Consider the following 21,941-nt stretch of genomic DNA (forward strand, 5'->3'; position numbering starts at 1 on the left):
TAAAATCTGTGAAAATGTTGCGTTCATATTTTTTTCATTATATATAATAACTTTGAATATTTGCATACAGGTTATGTTTTCCTTGATCATACATTTTAAGAGTTTGTCCTGAAAATCAATTGTTTCAACAATACTTTATATACAGTACCTGTCACGACTTCCGCCGAAGTCGGTCCCTCTCCTTGTTCGGGCGGCGTTCGGCGGTCGACGTCACTGGCCTTCTAGCCATCGCCGATCCACTTTTCATTTTCCATTTGTTTTGTCCTTGTCTTACTCACCTGGTTTCAATCCCCCAATTACTTGTTCATTATTTAACCATCTGTTCCCCCATGTTTGTTTGTGAGTGATTGTTTATCTGTTCATGTACGCACACGTTAGGCTGGTTACGCTGGGTTATGTTAAACCCTTATTTTGTATTTCGTGTTAGTTTGTGCATTGTGCTTTTTGTCGCCAAATAAAAGGCTCCGTTTTGCTACCAACTATCTGCTCTCCTGCGCCTGACCTCCTACAGCCCTTCACGCATACCATTACAGTACCAGTCAAAAGTTTGGACACACCTACTCATTCCAGGCTTTTTCTTTATTTTTACTATTTTCTACATTGTAGAATAATAGTGACGACATCAAAACTATGAAATAACACATATGGAATCATGTAGTAATTATTAAAGTGTTAAACAAATCAAAGTATATTTTATATTTGAGATTCTTCAAAGTAGCCACCCTTTGCCTTGATGACAGCTTTGCACACTCTTTGCATTCTCTCAACCAGCTTCATAAATTAGTCACCTGGAATGCATTTCAATTAACAGGTGTGCCTTGTTAAAAGTTAATCTGTGGCATTTCTTTCCTTCTTAATGCGTTTGAGCCAATCAGTTGTGTTGTCACATGGTATGGGTATTATACAGAAGATAGCCCTATTTGGTAAAAGACCAGGTCCATATTATGGCAAGAATAGCTCAAATAAGCAAAGAGAAACGACAGTCCAGGTCAGTCAATCCAGAAAATGCTAAGAACTTTGATCGTTTCTTCAAGTGCAGTCGCAAAAACCATCAAGCGCTATGATGAAACTGGCTCTCATGCCACAGGAAAGGAAGATCCAGAGTTACTTCTGCTGCAGAGGATAAGTTCATTAGAGTTCCCAGTCTCAGAAATTGCAGCCCAAATAAATGCTTCACAGAGTTCAAGTAACAGACACATCTCAACATCAACTGTTCAGAGGAGACTGTGTGAATCAGGCCTTCATGGTTGAATTGCTGCAAAGAAACCACTACTAAAGGACACCAATAAGAAGAAGAGACTTGCTTGGGCCATGAAACATGAGCAATGGATATTAAACCAGTGGAAGTCTGTTCTTTGGTCTGATGAGTCTCAATTTGAGATTTTTGGTTCCAACCGCCGTGTCTTTGTGAGATGCAGAGCAGGTGAACGGATGATCTCTATATGTGTGGTTCCCATCGTGAAGCATGGAGGAGGAGGTGTGATGGTCTGGGGGTGCTTTGCTGGTGACACTGTCATTGATTTATTTAGAATTCAAGGCACACTTAACCAGCATGGCTAGCACAGCATACTGCAGCGATACGCCATCCCATTTGGTTTGCGCTTATTGGGACTATAATTTTTTTTTTAACAGGACAATGACCCAAAACACACCTCCAGGCCGTGTAAGTGCTATTTGACCAAGAAGGAGAGTGATGGAGTGCTGCATCAGATAACCTGGCCTCCACAATCAACCGACCTCAATCAAATTGAGATGGTTTGGGATGAGTTGGACCGCAGAGTGAAGGAAAAGCATCCAACAAGTGCTTAGTATATGTGGGAACTCCTTCAAGACCGTTGGAAAAGCATTCCAGGTGAAGCTGGTTGAGAGAATGCCAAGAGTGTGCAAAGCTGTCATCAAGGCAAAGGGTGGCTACTTTGAAGAATCTAAAATCTAAAATATATTTTGATTTGTTTAACACTTTTTGGGTTACTACATGATTCCATTTGTGTTATTTCATAGTTTTGATGTCTTCACAAGTTTTCTACAATGTAGAAAATAGTAAAAAATAACACAATGTACACATTTTTGGATAGACTACACCTAATATATACTAGAAGAGGCATCTTAATTTCATTTAATTTCACGCAATTCAATTAAATTTCCTTTAATTCTAATTGGAATTGCAATTCTGTATCCTGTTATCTACTTCAATTCAAATGAAATTCAATTAAAATAATTTAATTGGAATTTATTAGGCATTCTCAATTAAATTCTGAATTGAGCCTAAACTGCTATATGCTTGCTGGCTGGATTAGGATTCAGAGAGTAGACTGGGTCACTCACACCCATCATGAATAAAGGACAACTAAAATATTCCATTCATTCGGACACAGCTGAAAAGTATTAAAAAGACACAACATTTACTCATTTATGTTTTTGGAAGCCATTAGTTCCTCCGACAATGCTATGAAATCTGGAGTGTTATAGTCCTGTCAACAATACGGCTTATCTGGTTCTGTTACTGCCGTCTTACTGTAGGCTTCACTACCCTCTGTCTGTCTCTTTATAACTGACTAATTCTTCTGTTGGAGGAGATTGTTTTACTGCCTGTAACGTTGATGACAATAGAAGTGAGAGACAGAAAGACTGAAGTGTGGGAGTGGAGCTGAGAACCACTCATTTGTTCACCAATTCATCAATATGACAAAGATGCCTCTACTGCTTTACATGAACAGGCATGTTGCTAAGTACAAAGTTAATTCCAAAAGCCCATGTTCATTTAATATAGTGTAAGTAGCACTACATTTCCCAGTAATAGTTTCATAAAAGTTGTATTCGTTTTCAGTTAATAATTTTATATTATTTATTATGCTGTTCAAAATCCATATGCCTTGAATAATCACAATAATAAAGAATATGGCAGATAAGTTATTAACATTTATTAACTACATTATACATTGTTAATACATTCAGAGACAAGTCGGCTCTACGAAAAGATAAATAAATAAATACACGACTAAAGACAGACAAAGAAACGTAAACATGTGTGCTCACACATTCTAGTGTACTGTAAATACAGTTGAAGTCGGACGTTTACATACACCTTAGCCAAATACATTTAAACTCAGTTTTTCCACAATTGTTGACATTTAACCCTTGTAAAAAATCCCCTGTCTTAGGTCAGTTAGGATCACCACTTCATTTTAAGAATGTGAAATGTCAGAATAATAGTAGAGGGAATGATTTATTTCAGCTTTTATTCCTTTCATCACATTTCCAGTGGGTCAGAAGTTTACATACACTCAATTAGTATTTGGTAGCATTGCCTTTAAATTGTTTAACTTGGGTCAAACGTTTTCAGGTAGCCTTCCACAAGCTTCCCACAATAAGTTGGGTGAATTTTGGCCCATTCCTCCTGACAGAGCTGGTGTAACTGAGTCAGGTTTGTAGGCCTCCTTGCTCGCACACACTTCTTCAGTTCTGCCCACAAATTCTCTATGGGATTGAGGTCAGGGCTTTGTGATGGCCACTCCAATACCTTGACTTTGTTGTCCTTAAGCCATTTTGCCACAACTTTGGAAGTATGCTTGGGGTCATTGTCCATTTGGAAGACCCATTTGCAACCAAGCTTTAACTTCCTGACTGATGTCTTGAGATGTTGCTTCAATATATCCACATCATTTTCTTTCCTCATGATGCCATCTATTTTGTGAATTGCACCAGTCCCTCCTGCAGCAAAGGATCCCTACAACATGATGCTGCCACCCCCGTGCTTCACGGTTGGGATGGTGTTCTTCAGCTTGCAAGCATCCCCCTTTTTCCTCCAAACATAACGACGGTCATTATGGCCAAACAGTTATATTTTTGTTTCATCAGACCAGAGGACTTTTCTACAAAAAGTAGGATCTTTGTCCCCATGTGCAGTTGCAAACCGTAGTCTGGCTTTTATATGGCGGTTTTGGAGCAATGGCTTCTTCCTTGCTGAGTGGCCATTCAGGTTATGTTGATATAGGACACGTTTCACTGTGGATATAGATACTTTTGTACCTGTTTCCTCCAGCATCTTCACAAGGTCCTTTGCTGTTGTTCTGGGATTGATTTGCACTTTTTGCACCAAAGTACGTTCATCTCTAGGAGACAGAACGCGTCTCCTTCCTGAGCGGTATGACGGCTGCGTGGTCCCATGGTGTTTATACTTGCGTAGTATTGTTTGTACAGATAAACGTGGTACCTTCAGGCGTTTGGAAATTGCTCCCAAGGATGAACCAGACTTGTGGAGGTCTACAATATTTTTTCCTACGTCTTGGCTGATTTCTTTAGATTTTCCCATGATGTCAAGCAAAGAGGTACTGAGTTTGAAGGTAGGCCTTGAAATACATCCACAGGTACACCTCCAATTGACTCAAATGATGTCAATTAGGCTATCAGAAGCGTCTAAAGCCATGACATAATTTTCTGGAATTTTCCAAGCTGTTTAAAGGCACAGTCAACTTCATGTATGTAAACTTCTGACCCACTGGAATTGTGATACAGTGAATTATAAGTGAAATAATCTGTCTGTAAACAATTGTTGGAAAAATTACTTGCACAAAGTAGATGTCCTAACCGACTTGCCAAAACTATAGTTTGTTAACAAGAAATTTGTGGAGTGGTTGAAAAATGAGTTTTAATGACTCCAACCTAAGTGTATGTAAACTTCCCACTTTAACTGTACATTCATACATTAAAAAAACAGATCGACAACATACAATCAAAATCCTTTTCATTTAACAGACAGGAAGATTCCTCTGCCCAACATCTGCAGGTTTAAAGACATAGGGAGCAACCTGAGAAACTGTTTGAAGAAGAGAAAGAGGGGGAGAAAGAAAAAGGTGGTTGTGGTAGAGTGACAGAAGTTAATTCATAATTCAACTACTTTTTAGATAAAACATTGTGTCATACCGTAGATTTTTTCTTCTGTGCTCAGTACATAGACTTGGAATCACTGGCCACTTTAATAATGGAACACTAGTCACTTTAATACTGTTTACATCCTGCTTTACTCATCTCATATGTATATACTCTATTCTACTGTATTTTAGTCAATGCCACTCTGACATTGCTCAATCTACTATTTATATATTTCTTAATTCCATTCTTTTACTTTTAGATTTGTGTGTATTGTTGTGAATTGTTACATACTACTGCACTGTTGGAGCTAGGAACACAAGCATTTTGCTACACCCGCAATTCCATCTGCTAAATATGTGTATGTGAACAATACAATTTTATTAGATTTTTGTCAGAAGAACATTAGGGTTTTGTTTATTAGGGCATGCAAAGGGTAACGTTTTACGTTTCGCAACGTAACACGAAAATGAGCCTTTCTTGTTGGCCAAGGTCAAGGTAGTCCCCCCAGTTTCAGTCCGTTTTCCTCCATCTGGTGCCTAATGAACACTATTCAGCTTTTTTTGGGAGGTAGGAAAAGTCACCATTGTAAAATTCACCAAGTTTCATAATAATGTCATCAGTACGTGTTTGCTTTGCGCTATCATCAAGTGAGCGATTAATCTAAATTACAGAGGGGGATGGCGGTTGTTCAGCTGGAGTCATGGCATCATTAAGTAAAAAACCTCTAGCATCATTACATCTGAGTTGGCTGTCGTCAGTCTGATTTAACACTGTCATCTATCAACCCAGCATGGTGATCATAAAACTCCCTCCCAAGGTGAGGATGGGTTTAGTAAAGGTCGTTTTTGGGCCTTGTTGATTTTTTAGCTCTTGGAGCATCACTGGCAGCCATTGTCTCCTGTTTAAAACCAACGACACCAATTATAATCTTAAAAAGTCAAGTACTATTATCGAGCCCAGATTATATCTCCTCCTGGATTCACAGACATCATTCATCGATTGAAGAAAGAGGGTGCGAGAAGGAACAGCGAGAGAGCGAAAGCGGGAAAGGGCAATAGGGAGAGAGAGAAAATGGAGGGATAGAGAAAGACTAAAGGAGAAATTCACACCATAAAAAAAAAACGTTATAAAAAAACATCACTCGTCTATAAGGCTAGATGTGCTGCTCATCATCACTCTCCTCCACTTGCTGCTTTGCGACAGGCCGGAGGGCGGTGAGGGGAGAGGAGAAGGCGGCGAGGGGGATGGAGAGGGCAACGGTGAGGGGCATGGAGAGGGGCGAGGTGAGGGGGATGGAGAGGGGCAAGGAGTGGGGTAGTGAGGGGCTACTATTGCTACTGCTGCTCCCCGTTCCGCTGCTGCTACTGCTGCTGTTCACCTCTGCCACCTCTCGCCTCGTGCCCTCGATCCACACCGCCATCTCCTCCTGTGTCGGGGGAGGTGGCGGGGCAGTGGCATGGGGGAAGATGGGAGTGGGGGAGGGAGGGGAGGAGGGGGTGGTCGGGGAGGAGGGGGCTGAAGTTGCCTGGGGTTTGGATGACTTTCGGCTGGTGTTGCGGAAGCTGGCCAGAGGGGGACGTAGCCGGACCCCGCTACGGGTGGAGCCCTCGATGGCCTTTTGGAGCTGGGAGAGAATGGGGTAGTGGGAACAGGGAAAGAAAATAGCACGATGAGTAGACTCATAAGGCAATTTGACTCAACCCTTACTAAATTGTCAGGTTCCGTCACAAGTAAAAGACAATGAAATATTGTAAAACAGAAATAGAGAAAGAAAAAAGAAAGAGAAAAGGACGTTTTCTTACCTCTTTAAGTGCCACAACACCCACCAGTTGTCCGATACTGGTGACATAGGCATGACTCAGGCCCAGTAATGAGAAGAGAGTGTGGGTCTGGGACAGGCAGAAAAGGTCAGACGTCAAATTAGGCCGCAACATTTTGGTATGGCTTCTGTTCTGAGCAAATCCACTATTGGTTGTATTTCCATGTGTCTAGACATGATGTCAGATACCGTATCTCCAAATTGGTATGAATTGGCAGCACTTGAACAAACCTTGTGTAATGATGTCCTCTCCACTAGCTGGAAAGGGGAGGGATCTATTCGGATTTGATCAATTTCCATTGGCTTGTCCATCTCAGCCTCCTCCCATTCTTTGATCTGCACCAGCCAACCAGACACAATGTCAAGAAACGCAACACTGTAATTGGCTATAAACACTCTAAAACGCAACCTTCAATGTCAACTGCCTCCATAAGAGATGTATGGATGTTTACACCTTTTAACCCTCTTATGGGTTTCAACATATTAGCCCAGACCCTTTTGACAAGGACAAAGGTGTTGGAAAATGTACAAGGCAGCCTACTCTAATCATTTGGCATGGCGTCAGGGGAAGTAAAGTTCTTGGGACCGCACTTAAGTGGACCTGAATGAGATCAGTTACCTCTTCTGGTGTCATCGTATCGGACAGGAGAGGGTTGGCGCAAGGCTCCTGATGAGAGAGAGAGAAAATAGGGGGGGGGGGGTAAGATAAGACACTTCCCGAGTAACGTCATGCACACATTTTTAGTTGCCCCTATTTTCTTTGAAGAGTTTCAAGGTGAGGTGATGAGAGTCTCTTCACTTCTGCTTCCCATAACATAGCTGATTGCAGCTGTTCTTGAAACCAATAACTCATATTAGTCTCTTCAAAGTATATAGAATGATTTGGTTGAATGCAGTCTCAAGAATAACATGTTTTGTGCGGGCTGCATGTTCATCGATGTACTCTTGTTGATTTTTGAAGCCAGGCATTTGTGTGAAATATAATAATAACTTGGCTTTTCATTATGAAATAGTCATGAGTTTGGGGTGCACAATCCAAACCAAAGGCTGGCCTATCCAATAGAAAACTGTACAACTACGACGAGTGACAAAATATTAGGATCATCATTGAATAGGGAGATACGGTAGGTTGATCAAAAGGTGCAAACTCAAACCCTGTACTTACAAGTACATCCTTGAGTATCATTAACATACATTGTTTTTCATATTTGCAGTATAAAATGGTAATATGAAAAGCCAACCAGCCAGCCATACCAGGGAAAAAATAACCATATGTCATATGTTGATTTCCATATAGAACTAAGAAGGAATATGCTTGACTTTGCACACACTCTGAACAATCTCCATTTGCAATTCATGTGAATTCATGTCACACTCAATTAGATAAGGGAGTGTGTATACATAGAGAGCAGTGCCCAGTAATGAGATTCATCCCATGCAAATATAATGGCTAAATATTTAGATTTCCCATTTTGAAATATGGTTTACAATCAAACCGCCAAGGAAAGAAGATACAGTTGAAGTCGGAAGTTACATACACTTAGGTTGGAGTCATTAAAACTTGTTTTTCAACCACTCCACAACTTTCTTGTTAACAAACTATAGTTTTGGCAAGTTGGTTAGGACATCTACTTTATCCATGACACAAGTAATTTTTCCAACAATTGATTACAGACAGATTATTTCACTTATAATTCACTGTGTCACAATTCCAGTGGGTCAGAAGTTTACATACACGAAGTTGACTGTGCCTTTAAACAGCTTGGGAAATTCTGTCATGATGATGTCATGGCTTTAGAAGCTTCTGATAGGCTAGTTGACATCATTTGAGTCAATTGGAGGTGTACATGTGGATGTATTTCAAGGCCTACCTTCAAATGCAGTGCCTCTTTGCTTGACATCATGGGAAACTAAAGAAATCAGCCAAGACCTCAGAATAAAAAAATTGTAGACCTCCACAAGTCTGGTTCATCCTTGGGAGCAATTTTCAAATGCCTGAAGGTACCACATTCATCTGTACAAACAATAGCACGCAAGTATAAACACCATGGGACCATGCAGCCGTCATACTGCTCAGGAAGGAGATGCGTTCTGTCTCCTAGAGATGAACGTACTTGGGTGCGAAAAGTGCAAATCAATCCCAGAACAACAGCAAAGGACCTTGTGAAGACGCTGGAGGAAACAGGTATCTATATCCACAGTAAAACAAGTCCTATATCGACATGAAAGGCCACTCAGCAAGGAAGGAGCCACTGCTCCAAAACCGCCATGAAAAAGCCAGACTACCGTTTGCAACTGCACATGGGGACAAAGATTGCACTTTTTGGAGAAATGTCCTCTGGTCTGATGAAACAAAAATAGAACTGTTTGGCCATAATGACTATCGTTATGTTTGGAGGAAAAAGGGGGAGGCTTGCAAGCCGAAGAACACCATCCCAACCGTGAAGCACGGGGGTGGCAGCATCATGTTGTGGGGATCCTTTGCTGCAGGAGGGACTGGTGCGCTTCACAAAATAGATGGCATCATGAGGAAAGAAAATGATGTGGATATATTGAAGCAACATCTCAAGACATCAGTCAGGAAGTTAAAGCTTGGTCGCAAATGTGATGTGATGAAAGAAATAAAAGCTGAAATAAATCATTCTCTCTGCTATCCTAACTGACCTAAGACAGGGAATTTTTACTAGGATTAAATGTCAGCAATTTGTGAAAAACTGAGTTTAAATGTATTTGGCTGAGGTGTATGTAGACTTCCGACTTCAACTGTATCTACATTTCAACAGCTCAATACCCCAGTCATTTATTTGCTGCTCAATTCTCTTTATTTGCTGCACCAGAAATACTTTAGTGATTGTTAGGAAGACATTGGTGTGTGCACAGTAGTGCTGAGCGATTAGTGCTTTGAGGTTGGTTGGGTTTTTTGTCCGTGCTACAGGCGGTAATACTGGTCCACTAATACAGGACTAGTAAAGGCCAAGAGCACTACTTTGGTAAATGTTTTTTTTTTGTATTTATTATTATTATTATTAGAACTGTTTTAATTCAGATTTTTCACAGTGTGGTGCAGCACCTTCAGCACCCTTACTTCCTGTGGCAATGGTTGCACCCCCTTTTGCCCTCAGAACAGCCTCAATTCGTTGGGGTATGGACTCTACAAGGTGTCGAAAGCATTCCACAGGGATGCTGGCCCATGTTGACCCCAATGCTTCCCACAGTTGTGTCAAGTTGGCTGGATGTCCTTTGGGTGGTGGACCATTCTTGATACCATTCTTGATAAGGCATATTTTTATGACTGCTGAATACAAACTATCAATCACTTAGACTATGTATTTTCAGGTAGAGATACCCCAAAGTACCTGCTCTCTATCCCTCTCGGTAGCGAGTTCTTCTGTCTCTTCTCTCCCTCTTTGTGTCTGCACCACACAGACTGGACAAGTAGGTGGTGTAGACTGGACAAGTAGGTGCACAACGGATTATGATCATTATAGTTAATTACCATATTTAATGTGTCAAACTAAGTAGAATTTTGGCCTGTTGGAAACTACAACTCCTTACTACATCGCACAGTTCGGGCTTGATCTGATTTATCTCTAGAGAAAATGTGCATTGAGCTCACAGAAAAAAACGACATGGAATTCAAATAATTGAACCGACGTTGGTCAATTAGTTGTTTAAAAAACGAACAAGAAAACTGACATGTTGGTTAATCGCTCAGCACTAACGTAGAGTCACAGGCACAAACACAGACACAGAAATTCTGTACACACACAGTTATAGACTACCTGTGACTGTCCCTCTGCCTGTCTGTCTTGAGAGGTGAAGATATTCCGTAGAGTTCTCCTGACAGACTGAAGAGGGCCCTTTTCTGAAAAGGACAGATGATAATAGATGTGATGGACGAAGGTCAAAGTTCTCTACAAAGGTGTCTTGATGTTAAGATTGATAACAAAATAATTCAAAGCGGTATAATAATATGAATATACTGTCACGGTTGTCGTCGGTGAAGGAGGACCAAAACGCAGCAGGCATGCGGTTGTTCATTTTGAACATTTATTAAATCAAAACAAACACTCCAAAACGAAACCACGAACAACAAAACAGTCTGGCTAGGCACAAGGCTAAGCTCAGAACAATCTCCCACAAAATACAAGACAAACACACCCAACTAATATAGGACTTCCAATCAAAGGCAACACCAAACAGCTGCATTCAATTGGAAGTCCAACCCCAATTAACTCAACATAGAAACACACACACTAGACTAACCATAGAATACATGAAAACCAAACAGTGCCCAAAAACCCCGGAATACTTAAATCAAATGCCCCTTCAACAAACACACCACCCCGAACCACATAAAACGAATACCCTCTGCCACGTCTTGACCAAACTACAATACCAATTAACCTTATACTGGCCAGGACGTGACATATACAATACGCTGTATAACAATATGAATATACAATACGCTGTATAATAATATGAATATACAATACGCTGTATAATAATATGGATATACAATACGCTGTATAACAATATGAATATACAATACGCTGTATAATAATATGAATATACAATACGCTGTATAATAATATGAATATACAATACGCTGTATAACAATATGAATATACAATATGCTGTATAATAATATGAATATACAATACGCTGTATAACAATATGAATATACAATACGCTGTATAACAATATGAATATACAATATGCTGTATAATAATATGAATATACAATACGCTGTATAATAATATGGATATACAATACGCTGTATAATAATATGAATATACAATACGCTGTATAATAATATGAATATACAATACGCTGTATAACAATATGAATATACAATACGCTGTATAATAATATGAATATACAATACGCTGTATAATAATATGAATATACAATACGCTGTATAATAATATGAATATACAATACGCTGTATAATAATATGAATATACAATATGCTGTATAATAATATGAATATACAATATGCTGTATAATAATATGAATATACAATATGCTGTATAATAATATGAATATACAATACGCTGTATAATAATATGGATATACAATACGCTGTATAATAATATGAATATACAATACGCTGTATAATAATATGAATATACAATACGCTGTATAATAATATGGATATACAATATGCTGTATAATAATATGAATATACAATATGCTGTATAATAATATGAATATACAATATGCTGTATAATAATATGAATATACAATATGCTGTATAATAATATGAATATACAATATGCTGTATAATAATATGAATATACAATATGCTGTATAATAATATGGATATACAATACGCTGTATAATAATAGGAATATACAATACGCTGTATAATAATATGAATATACAATATGCTGTATAATAATATGAATATACAATACGCTGTATAATAATATGAATATACAATACGCTGTATAATAATATGAATATACAATACGCTGTATAATAATAGATGACACTGTTGCCAGGCACCCATAGAAGCATTGTTCCACAGAGATGGTTCAACTCACCAGGAGCTGTGTGATTGGACAAGGGCTCCTGTGGTTTAGGAGATGGCAGGGGGCCATTACTCTCTTCCTGAACTGGGGTACTCTGGGAAATTTAACAAAACAGTAAATTCATCACATTGGCAGCTTAAATGATGGCACAATACAAGTTCCTTGCAGCAAGGCGCTTCAGTAAGCGTTTTCCAGCTTGTTCCTGTAGAATAACAGGTTCCAGGCAGAACCCTTCGAAAAACCTTCTTGGATGAAAAAATGTGCATGCAGACCCATGTAGAACCCTGTCCTTGTAGAACAACCCTTTTAGAACCATTTTTTGTTGTACCTGTGATAACATCTGCATATCTGCGTATGCGACTAGGGCTGTGGCGGTCACGAAATTTCGTCAGCCGGTGATTGTCAAGAAAATTACTGCCGGTCTCACAGTAATTGGCCGTTAATTAACATAAACACATTCAGCATCTCCTGGCTTCCACACAGACTACAAGCCACTGATACAGACCTTTGGAACATCTACATTTTAAAAAGTCTAATAAATCCATGTAATATAGCCTACACCTTCACAATAAATCCATGATTTATTTTAGGCAGGTCTAAAGAAGCATGATATGAAGAAAATGTAGTCTATTTCAGAAGAACAGAATAGCATACTCTGAGTTTTCCTTATGTTAGGTCCTGTTCTGGCTATGCCATATGGCTGTGGGCTACACTAGTTCATTTAGCAGACAAGTTGACTGCCTTCGTGACTCGTAACCGCGACTGTGGCGGTAATACGGTCACCACAACAGCCCTATAGGCGACCAATAAACTTTGATTTGATTGATTTTCTAAGAGTGTGTTTTTGATTCCTTAGGAACATTTCCCCTTGGTCTCTCTGACACACCTTATCTCCACTCTCCTCATCATCTTCATCCACAAAGGCAAAGGATTCCCAGCTGTCTTTGGCATACTGGTTCTGTTCCTGTAAACGCTGTTCCTGCCTGAGGATCCGCCTCTCTGCAGAGAGCCACCAATCACAGAGAGCGTGGAGCTCTGACCGCTCGATGGAGCCCAAAAGGATCATAGAGTCTACAGGAAGAGTCACATGATGATGAACCACTCAAGAAATGAAGACACTGAAATGTATCCTCACGTTCATGAAAAATGCATACATTTTACCTGTTGAATCCACTAGGGGTATCGTTTTGAGAGAAGTGGAATCCAGGAGGTGTATCAGCTCCCTGTAGGTGGACTGTAATGAGAGAAACTTCACTTTCCTAACCATGATGTCCTCCACAAAGATGTTATACTGGCTGTAAGTCAGAAGGAAATGCCAATCATTAATTCATGCTCAACACTTGTGTACTACTGGTGTGTTTATGTTGAAGAATCAAGCATGCTGAGGCGGCCATATTGACTCAAACAACTCATTCTGTTAGCATGAGACCCTCAATGCAACTGGGCCCCCTTAGAGCCAACATGTCACCTTGGTTGCAGCTTCTCTTTGCACACCTGATGTGTCCAAAGCCCAGCTCAGGGAGGTAAGGCAGTTTCTTGATCTGGATGATGGAGTCGTAGAGCGAGGGCTGCAGGCCCTGGGCCACCATGTTAGCCAGGATCACTGCCACCATCATGGGCAGGATGTGGGAGATCTGGCCCGTCAGCTCGAAGCAGATCACCGCCGTGGACACCGTGTGGGTCACCGCTCCGGTCAGTGCCGCCGCTCCTGGGAGTGAAGAGGGAGAAAAGGAAGGAAATGGAAGACAGAGGAAGGGAGAGAGGGATGGGTAGACAGAGAAAAGGAGAGAAAACAGGCATTTGCAGGTGGAAGGGATGTGTAGATGGATGATCCATAAGAGAGGGGGATATAAAAAAAAGGGGGGGTGATGGGTGGATGGCAAAAGATGGGAGGGATTAATGGGAAGAGGCAACACACTACTCATAGTTGATGGACAAGTACAGGAGGGATGGGAGGAGGGAAAGAAGGGATGAGGCATGGGGTAAAGAACAAGGTATGAGGGGTGAGGAAGAGAAACATTATATCAGGGACCCAGGGTTGGTAATGATGTACAGAACGGCATGTGGGAATAGCGAAGGAAGAAAGAGTAAAAGGGATGGAATGAAAGGAGCAAAGGAAAAGAGGAGGGGGGTTTGTAGGGTGAGAGAGGGAAGATGAAGGAGATGAATGGTAGCGTATAGGTTTATGGTCACCGAGACAGCGGAGGACAGGAGAGGGTGAACAGACAGTGACATTTCACTGTCACACCAAAGGGGGATGACGGGCAGGCACTGACTGAGACAGGGAGGGGAGGAGCTGGAAAGGGAGACTAACCAATGACTGCGTACCCTCCTGGGATGATGCGGTACAAGATTCCATCAAACAGAATCCCATCGGGGAAGAGGGTAGCCATGATCTCCCCCACGAGTCGGCCGAAAGAGGCTCCTGGGGGGGGAAAAAGATGGTGGATATGGGAGGCGGAGTGTCATGTTTACATTGCATGTTGGCTATCTGACGTTTACCCCCTCACCTCCTCCTCCGACACTCTCCTAAGCACCCATCTATCTCTGAGGCTCACTAGTGATTTTTCACTCTTTGGTTATACACGACATCGCATCCTTGAAGGTACACTGATTAAAAACGACCCAGAATGCTCTACTTCATTACCCATGAAGCTTTATACAATAGTAATGTACTGTAGGCCTTTGGATCACTCTCTCTGTCAATTCACATGAATGAAGAAATATAAAAAATGGATATGTAATTTGTGTTCATATTGCAACTAATAACATATGATAATCTTGTGCTTCTGTTTACCGAGTATGAAGACAGGCATGAAGGCTCCAGATGGGATTGGCATTGTCGTCGAAACAGCAGACATCCAAAACTGGGACATGGAGGGAATTCAATTACTAATTCAATTAGTAACTAAGCAGAGTTAATGCATCTTAACACTTACACAAAAGCGTAGAGGATTTGGCTTGAAAGGTATTTTTGAAATACTAGACTACATTCCCGACTAGTCTATTCGGTGACATTTCTCCAATCCAATAATACCATTGTGACAAGATACACATCAATATCTCCTCGATGGGAAATACTAATCCTACTGATGCTAACACTCACAGTATTGCACTCTTATCCTTCAGTACACACAGTGGAAATCTCTAGGCAACTATGTCGAGTTTGATACTGATGGAGTGCTAAGGATTTCCATCTCCACTACAGTCTCTCTGCAGGAGATTCTTATTCTCCTGAGATGAGTGACTCAACCAGGAGTCTGTCATTGTACTGAGTGGTGCTATGTGCAATGTGTGACTATACTGACAAGCGCTACGGGGTGGAAAAGAAAGAGGGAGGAGGGAGCAGGGGAATGAGGAAGGGTACCTTCATGACGAAGAAGAGGAGGAGGATGACGAAGACGCTGACGTCAGGGTGCAGCCAGGCAGAGGAGCGCCCTAGGCCGGGAGGAGGGGGGGAGCCCCAGATTTTGGTCCAGGTGAAGTTGTCGAACAGGGAGTTGATGCATTCTCTGGGCATCAGCTGGCGGTGGCATGAAAGAAGGGAAAGGAAGAGGGAAAAGTAATGGCAAATCTGTTAATTAAAAAGTGTTAAAGAATAGTGTTAAAAAGTGTTAATGAAAAAGTGTTAAAAAGAGTAAGGGATAAATTGTGTTAAAATGTGTAATGAATAGTTTAATATATACAGTACCAGTCATAAGTTTGGACACACCTACTCATTCCAAAGTTTGTCTTTATTTGTACTATTTTTTACATTGTAGAATAATAGTGAAGACATCAAAACTATGGAATCATGTAGTAATTAATAAAGTGTTAAAAAAATCAAAATATATTTCATATTTGAGATTCTTAAAAGTAGCCACCCTTTTCCTTGATGACACTCTTGGCATTTTCTCAACCAGCTTCATGAGGTAGTCACCTGGAATGCAATTCAATTAACAGGTGTCACGTCCTGACCAGTATAAGGGGTTATTTGTTATTGTAGTTTGGTCAGGACGTGGCAGGGGTGTGTTTGTTTAGAGTGTTTCGGGGTTTGTTCGGTTATGTTCTTGTTAGTCTATTTCTATGTTAGTTCTAGTATGTCTATTTCTATGTGGTGTTTGTTGGGTTGACCTTCAATTGGAAGCAGCTGCTCCTAGTTGCTTCTAATTGAAGGTCCTATTTAAGAGGGGTGTTTTTTTATGGGATTTTGTGGGTAGTTGTTCTTTGTATAGCTGTAAGCCTTACAGAACTGTTTATCGTTGTTGTTTTTGTATACGTGTGTTTTGTTTTTCCTTCTTTCTGCCTAATAAAAAGAAGATGAGTATACATATTCCTGCTGCATTTTGGTCCAATCCATACGACACCCGTGACAACAGGTGTGCCTTGTTAAAAGTTAAATTGTGGCATTTTTTTCCTTCTTAATGCTTTTGAGCCAATCAGTTGTGTTTTGACAAGGTAGGGGTGGTATACAGAAGATAGCCCTATTTGGTGAAAGACCAAGTCCATATTATGGCAAAAACAGCATCAAATAAGCAAAGAGACATGAAGATCAGTCAATCCGGAAAATGTCTAAAATGTTTAAGGTTTCTTTCAGTGCAGTCGCAAAAACCATCAAGCGCTATGATGAAACTGGCTCTCATGAGGACCGTCACAGGAAAGGAAGACCCAGATTTAAGTTCATTAGAGCTACCAGCCTCAGAAATTGCAGCCCAATTTCTTTTCCACCCTGTAGCGTTTGTCAGTATAGTCACACATTGCACATAGCGCCACAAAGTAACAGACACATCTCAACATCAACTGTTCAGAGGAGACTGCGTGAACCAAGCCATCATGGTTGAATTGCTGCAAAGAAACCACTACTCAATGACACCTATAAGAAGAAGAGACTTTCTTGTGCCAATAAACACGAGCAATGGACATTTGACCGGTGGAAATCTGTCCTTTGGTCTGATGAGTCCAAATTTGAGATTTTTGGTTCCAATTGCTGTCTCTTTGTGAGACGCAGAGTAGGTGAATGGATGATCTCCGCATGTGTGGTTCCCCCCGTGAAGCATGGAGGAGAAGGTGTGATGGTGGGGGGTGGGGGGGGGGCTTTGCTGGTGACACTGTCTGTGATTAATTTAGAATTCTAGGCACACTTAACCAGCATGGCTACCACAACATTCTGTAGTGATACGCAATCCCATCTGGTTTGCGCTTAGTGGGACTATCATTTGTTCTTCATCAGGGCAATGACCTAAACACACCTCAAGCCAGTGTATGGGCTATTTGACCAAGAAGGAGAGTGATGGAGTGCTGCATCACCTGACAAAAACCAAATTGAGATGGTTTGGGATGAGTTGGACTGCAGTTTGAAGGACAAGCAGCCAACAAGTGCTCAGCATATGTGGGAACTCCTTCAAGACTGTTGGAAAACTATTCCTTACGAAGCTGGTTGAGAGAATGCCAAGAGTGTTTAAATCTGTCATCAAGGCGAAGGGTGACTACTTTGAAGAATCTCAAATCTCAAATATATTTTGATTTGTTTAAACAGTTTTTTGGTCACTACATGATTCCATATGTGTTATTTCATAGTTTTGATGTCTTCATTATTATTCTACAATGTAGAAAATAGTAAAAATAAAGAAAAACCCTTGAATGAGTAGTTGTGTCTAAACTTTTGACAGGTACTGTATATATAAATATCGAATTATATTTTGACAAAACCAACTGTACTGTAGTCAGAACTCATTCAAAATACTGCAGATGAAGATCGCTTTGTGTGTGTCACATATGTCATCCAGTAGGCCTATTAAATATATTTCCAAAAGAGAGGTTTTGAAATAATTGCCAATACTGTACTGTGAGCATAATAGTCCGTTTTTGAAACACCTCTGCATTTTAACACCATAGAAATGGGGCACAAGTTCCATCTTAAAAAGGTGCTAAACATTGTAGCTTGAGGGTGAAGATCCCACCGCACACAGGTGTTTCTGACTGCTTTAAACACACCTAATTCGCACTGACTATGCAGGCTATTTTAAGGGGTCTCAAAACACATGATTAACCTAGGGCATTTTTCTGAATGGCTGGGCAAAGAGGCTTCTTCAATTAATATCCAGCTAATACTGAACATCTAGATTACCCAGTCCAGGTTTGAACTGGGTGCCAACTCCTTGTAGAATTCTCTTGAGACCAGAAACAGACTGCTACTAGCAGCCAGCCCACGTGAGTGCAAAGTCTAGTTTTGATTTACATTTGGTTGAGTTGTTAACTAACGTGAATTCAACAAAAAAATGCTGATTACTTTTTTCAAATCCATTCCATTTTCCACGTTGATTTGTTGATTCAACGTCATCACATAGAATGTTTTGGGTTGAAATGACATGGAAACCACGTTGATTCAAACAGTTTGTGCCTAGTGGGTATTTTTAGTTATGAGAAGGCAAAAAATTCACAATTGACATACTTTGGTAAATAGTTGTACTCGTTAGATGATCCTATGAATGTTGTTCTGCAGTGAAGCCTCTCATGATTGAGAAAAGTAGATAACAGTCGCATTTAAGCTAAACGAAACAATATTGGCAAAACTTTACAGTAACTTATGCTTATTCATAAGTGTTATAAAGTGTTATAAAGTGTTACTAACATGTTTTCAAGTCCCAATAAACAGGGACTTCTACAGAGCATATTCATAGTTTGAAATGAAAGAAAAATTGGCAAATACAATTGTATTTGATCTCTGACCTCTCCAGCCATGAACTGTCCAAATCCAGGGGGAAAGGTCAAGCTGGCTATCACTAAGGTCACAACACCAGGGAAAAGCAGTCGGCTGGGGAAAGAAAAAGGATTAAAAACTCTGTTTCAACCCTATGTCCCTGTGGTTCTCTGTAGCTCGGCTAGTAGAGCACGCTTCGGCACTTGCAACGCCAGGATAGTGGGTTCGATTCCTGGGACCACCTGTACGTAAAATGTATGCACGTATGACTGTAAATAGCTTTGGATAAAAATGTCTGCTAAGTGGCATACAGTGCCTTCAGGAAGTATTCACACCCCATTACTTTTTCCACATTTTGTTGTGTTACACCCTGAATTTAAAATGGATTACATTTAGATTTTGTGTCAGTGATCTACGCACAATACCCCGCAATGTAAAAGTGGAATTATGTTTTTAGAATTTTTTACAAATTAATAAAAAATGAAAAGCTGAAATGTCTTAAGACAGTAAGTATTCAACCACATTGTTTTGGCAAGCCTAAATAACTTCAGGAGTAAACATTTGCTTAACAAGTCAGAAATTAAGTTGCATGGACTAATTCTCTGTGCAATAATGGTGTTTAACATAATTGTTTTATGACTACCTCATCTCTGTACCCCACACATACAATTATCTGTAAGGTCCCTCAGTCAAGCAATGGTTTTCCAATGACCGCCACTGAAAGATACAGGCGTCCTTCCTAACTCAATTGATGGAGAGGAAGGAAACCGCTCAGGGATTTCACCATGAAGCCAAATGGGGATTTTAAACCAGTTACAGAGTTTAATGACTGTGACAGGAGAAAACTGAGGATGTATCAACAACATTGTAGTTACTCCACAATACTAACCTAAATGACAGAGGGAATCGAAGGAAGACTGTACAGAATAAAACTATTGCAAAACATGCATCCTGTTTGCAATAAGGCAGTAAAGTAATACTGCCAAAAATGCACTTTTTGTCCTAAATACAAAGCATTATGTTTGGTGCAAATCCAACACATCACTGAGTACCACTCTTCATATTTTCAACCATGGTGGTGGCTGCATCATGTTATGGATATGCTTGTCATCAGCAAGCACTAGGGAGTTTTTTAGGATAAAAAGAAAAGGAATAGAGCTAAGCACAGGCAAGGTCCTAGAGGAAAACCTGGTTCAGAATGCTTTTTTCCAAAAGACACTGGGAGACAAATCCACTTTTCAGCAGGACAATAATCTAAACACAAGGCTAAATATACACTGGAGTTACTTACCAAGATGACATCAAATGTTCCCAAGTGGCCTAGTTACAGTGTAGACCTAAATTGGCTTGAAAATCTATGGCAAGACTTGAAAATGGATGTCTAGCACTGATCAACAACCAACTTGACAGAGCTTGAAGATTTTTTTAAATAGTAATGGGCAAATATTGTACAATCCAGCTTTGCAAAGCTCTTAGAGACTTACCCAGAAAGACTATAATCACTGCCAAAGGTGATTCTAACATGTATTGACTCAGGGGGTTGAATACTTATTTAATCAAAAATATATTAGTGTTTTATTTTCTAAGCATTTTCCTTCCACTTTGACATTACAGAGTAGTTTGTGTAGATTGTTGACTAAAAAAATGACAATTAAATCAATTTTAATCCCACTATGCAACACAACAAAACGGCGAATAAGACACGGGGTGTGAATACTTTATGAAGGCACTATATAACCCTCTCAATACAACTGCACCCTATGCCATAATACCCTCTTCCCAAATGTCCTGCTTCTCCTCCTGTAAGATAACCTCCCTCTTTCTCCCAGTAGGACAGGCCTAAGAACAAGCACCAATTTAACATTCTCAAAGCTGACAATATAATTACACCCTCCTGGTCTCTGTTGGTCTAATTCCAGTGCTCCCATCCATCATCTTCCCTACAGTGTAACTATGTTCAGCTCTGACAAAAGCAGCTGCACTGGTTGCTGCTAAATCATTCATTTGTATTGTAGCGAGAGTGTAACTAGTTTCTTTTTCAGAGACCACTAATTGCTCATAGATGGATCGATCAATGTCTGGATGATGGTTTGATTGTCTGTTTTTGTCAAATGCACCAGTCGGCAACAAGAATTTGTTTGGAGAAAGACAATGGTTGATTCTATTCTATTCTATTCCATTCTACTAAGTCCCTAGCCTGATCCTCCCCAATTCAGGTTTGCATTTTCCTCATGTGTCTCATCAAAATACATCACCCCCGTCCCTTTAACTCACTGTCTGGTGAGGAAGCGTGTCATGGCGTTGGGTTTCCTCATGAACAGCACCACCTGGCGGTTCAGCCAGACGAAGAAGGCCCCCAGGAACCCGCAGGAGATCCTGCAGTGACAACCACCAGCACCTTTACCTCACTCACTCTCAAGGTTCAAATAAGAACAAGAGAAGGTACATTTTCTGAATAATATACAGTATGTGTGCTTGCTTCAGATGTAAGTTTAGTTGGTGTTGATCTAGCCTGTAATATAGTTTTTTTCTAAATCTGTAATCTAGGAAGCTGAAGCAAGCACACTAGCAAGCAAAACCATTCACACCATCTCCGTTCTTAAAATAACTACCAATGTAAGAGCTTTATTCCACATAGAATGGGATTAGGCATTCATGTTGGGTTATGACAAAGAACTACACACAGTGTGGTCACCGTGCCCTCACCACGCTCCTGGGGGCTCTCGACCCTTTCTCTCACCCGATGATGGCAAATGCAGGCAGCTCCTGGAGGTCAAAGGGGAAGTCCATGCGGAACTTGGTGCGGAAGAGAGCAGTGATGGTGACTATGGTGGACGAAAAGACAGGGGGTGCAGGGAAATAGAGAGATAGAGAGCCTTAGAACTTACACATGAACATTATACTATTTATCATATATAGTTCATCAGAAATTCCCATCCTTTCACTTTTTACACATTTTGTTGTGTTACAGCCTGCATTTTAAATGGACTAAATGTAGATTTCTTGTCATTGGCCCACACACAATCCCTCACAG

General features: G+C 40.4%; 1 protein-coding gene across 1 annotated transcript in view; it reads right to left on the reverse strand.

The window, feature by feature from the left end:
• Positions 1-5,126: 5,126 nt before the first annotated feature.
• The window catches only part of LOC115176160 (chloride channel protein 1), a 35,989-nt gene continuing 19,174 nt past the window's right edge, over positions 5,127-21,941 (reverse strand). Inside the window, exons 9-23 of the mRNA XM_029735993.1 lie at positions 21,648-21,732; positions 21,182-21,283; positions 18,937-19,021; positions 15,596-15,751; positions 15,026-15,095; positions 14,543-14,653; positions 13,723-13,936; positions 13,390-13,523; positions 13,115-13,299; positions 12,241-12,322; positions 10,474-10,556; positions 7,311-7,358; positions 6,923-7,027; positions 6,675-6,761; positions 5,127-6,496 (exon numbers count right to left, since the gene is read on the reverse strand). Of these exons, the coding sequence (XP_029591853.1) occupies positions 6,026-6,496; positions 6,675-6,761; positions 6,923-7,027; positions 7,311-7,358; positions 10,474-10,556; positions 12,241-12,322; positions 13,115-13,299; positions 13,390-13,523; positions 13,723-13,936; positions 14,543-14,653; positions 15,026-15,095; positions 15,596-15,751; positions 18,937-19,021; positions 21,182-21,283; positions 21,648-21,732 (2,018 nt within the window). The 3' untranslated portion in view covers positions 5,127-6,025. The remainder of the gene's footprint in view (positions 6,497-6,674; positions 6,762-6,922; positions 7,028-7,310; positions 7,359-10,473; positions 10,557-12,240; positions 12,323-13,114; positions 13,300-13,389; positions 13,524-13,722; positions 13,937-14,542; positions 14,654-15,025; positions 15,096-15,595; positions 15,752-18,936; positions 19,022-21,181; positions 21,284-21,647; positions 21,733-21,941) is intronic.

Source organism: Salmo trutta, chromosome 36 (assembly GCF_901001165.1).
Source record: "Salmo trutta chromosome 36, fSalTru1.1, whole genome shotgun sequence".
Taxonomy (NCBI): Eukaryota; Metazoa; Chordata; class Actinopteri; order Salmoniformes; family Salmonidae; genus Salmo; species Salmo trutta.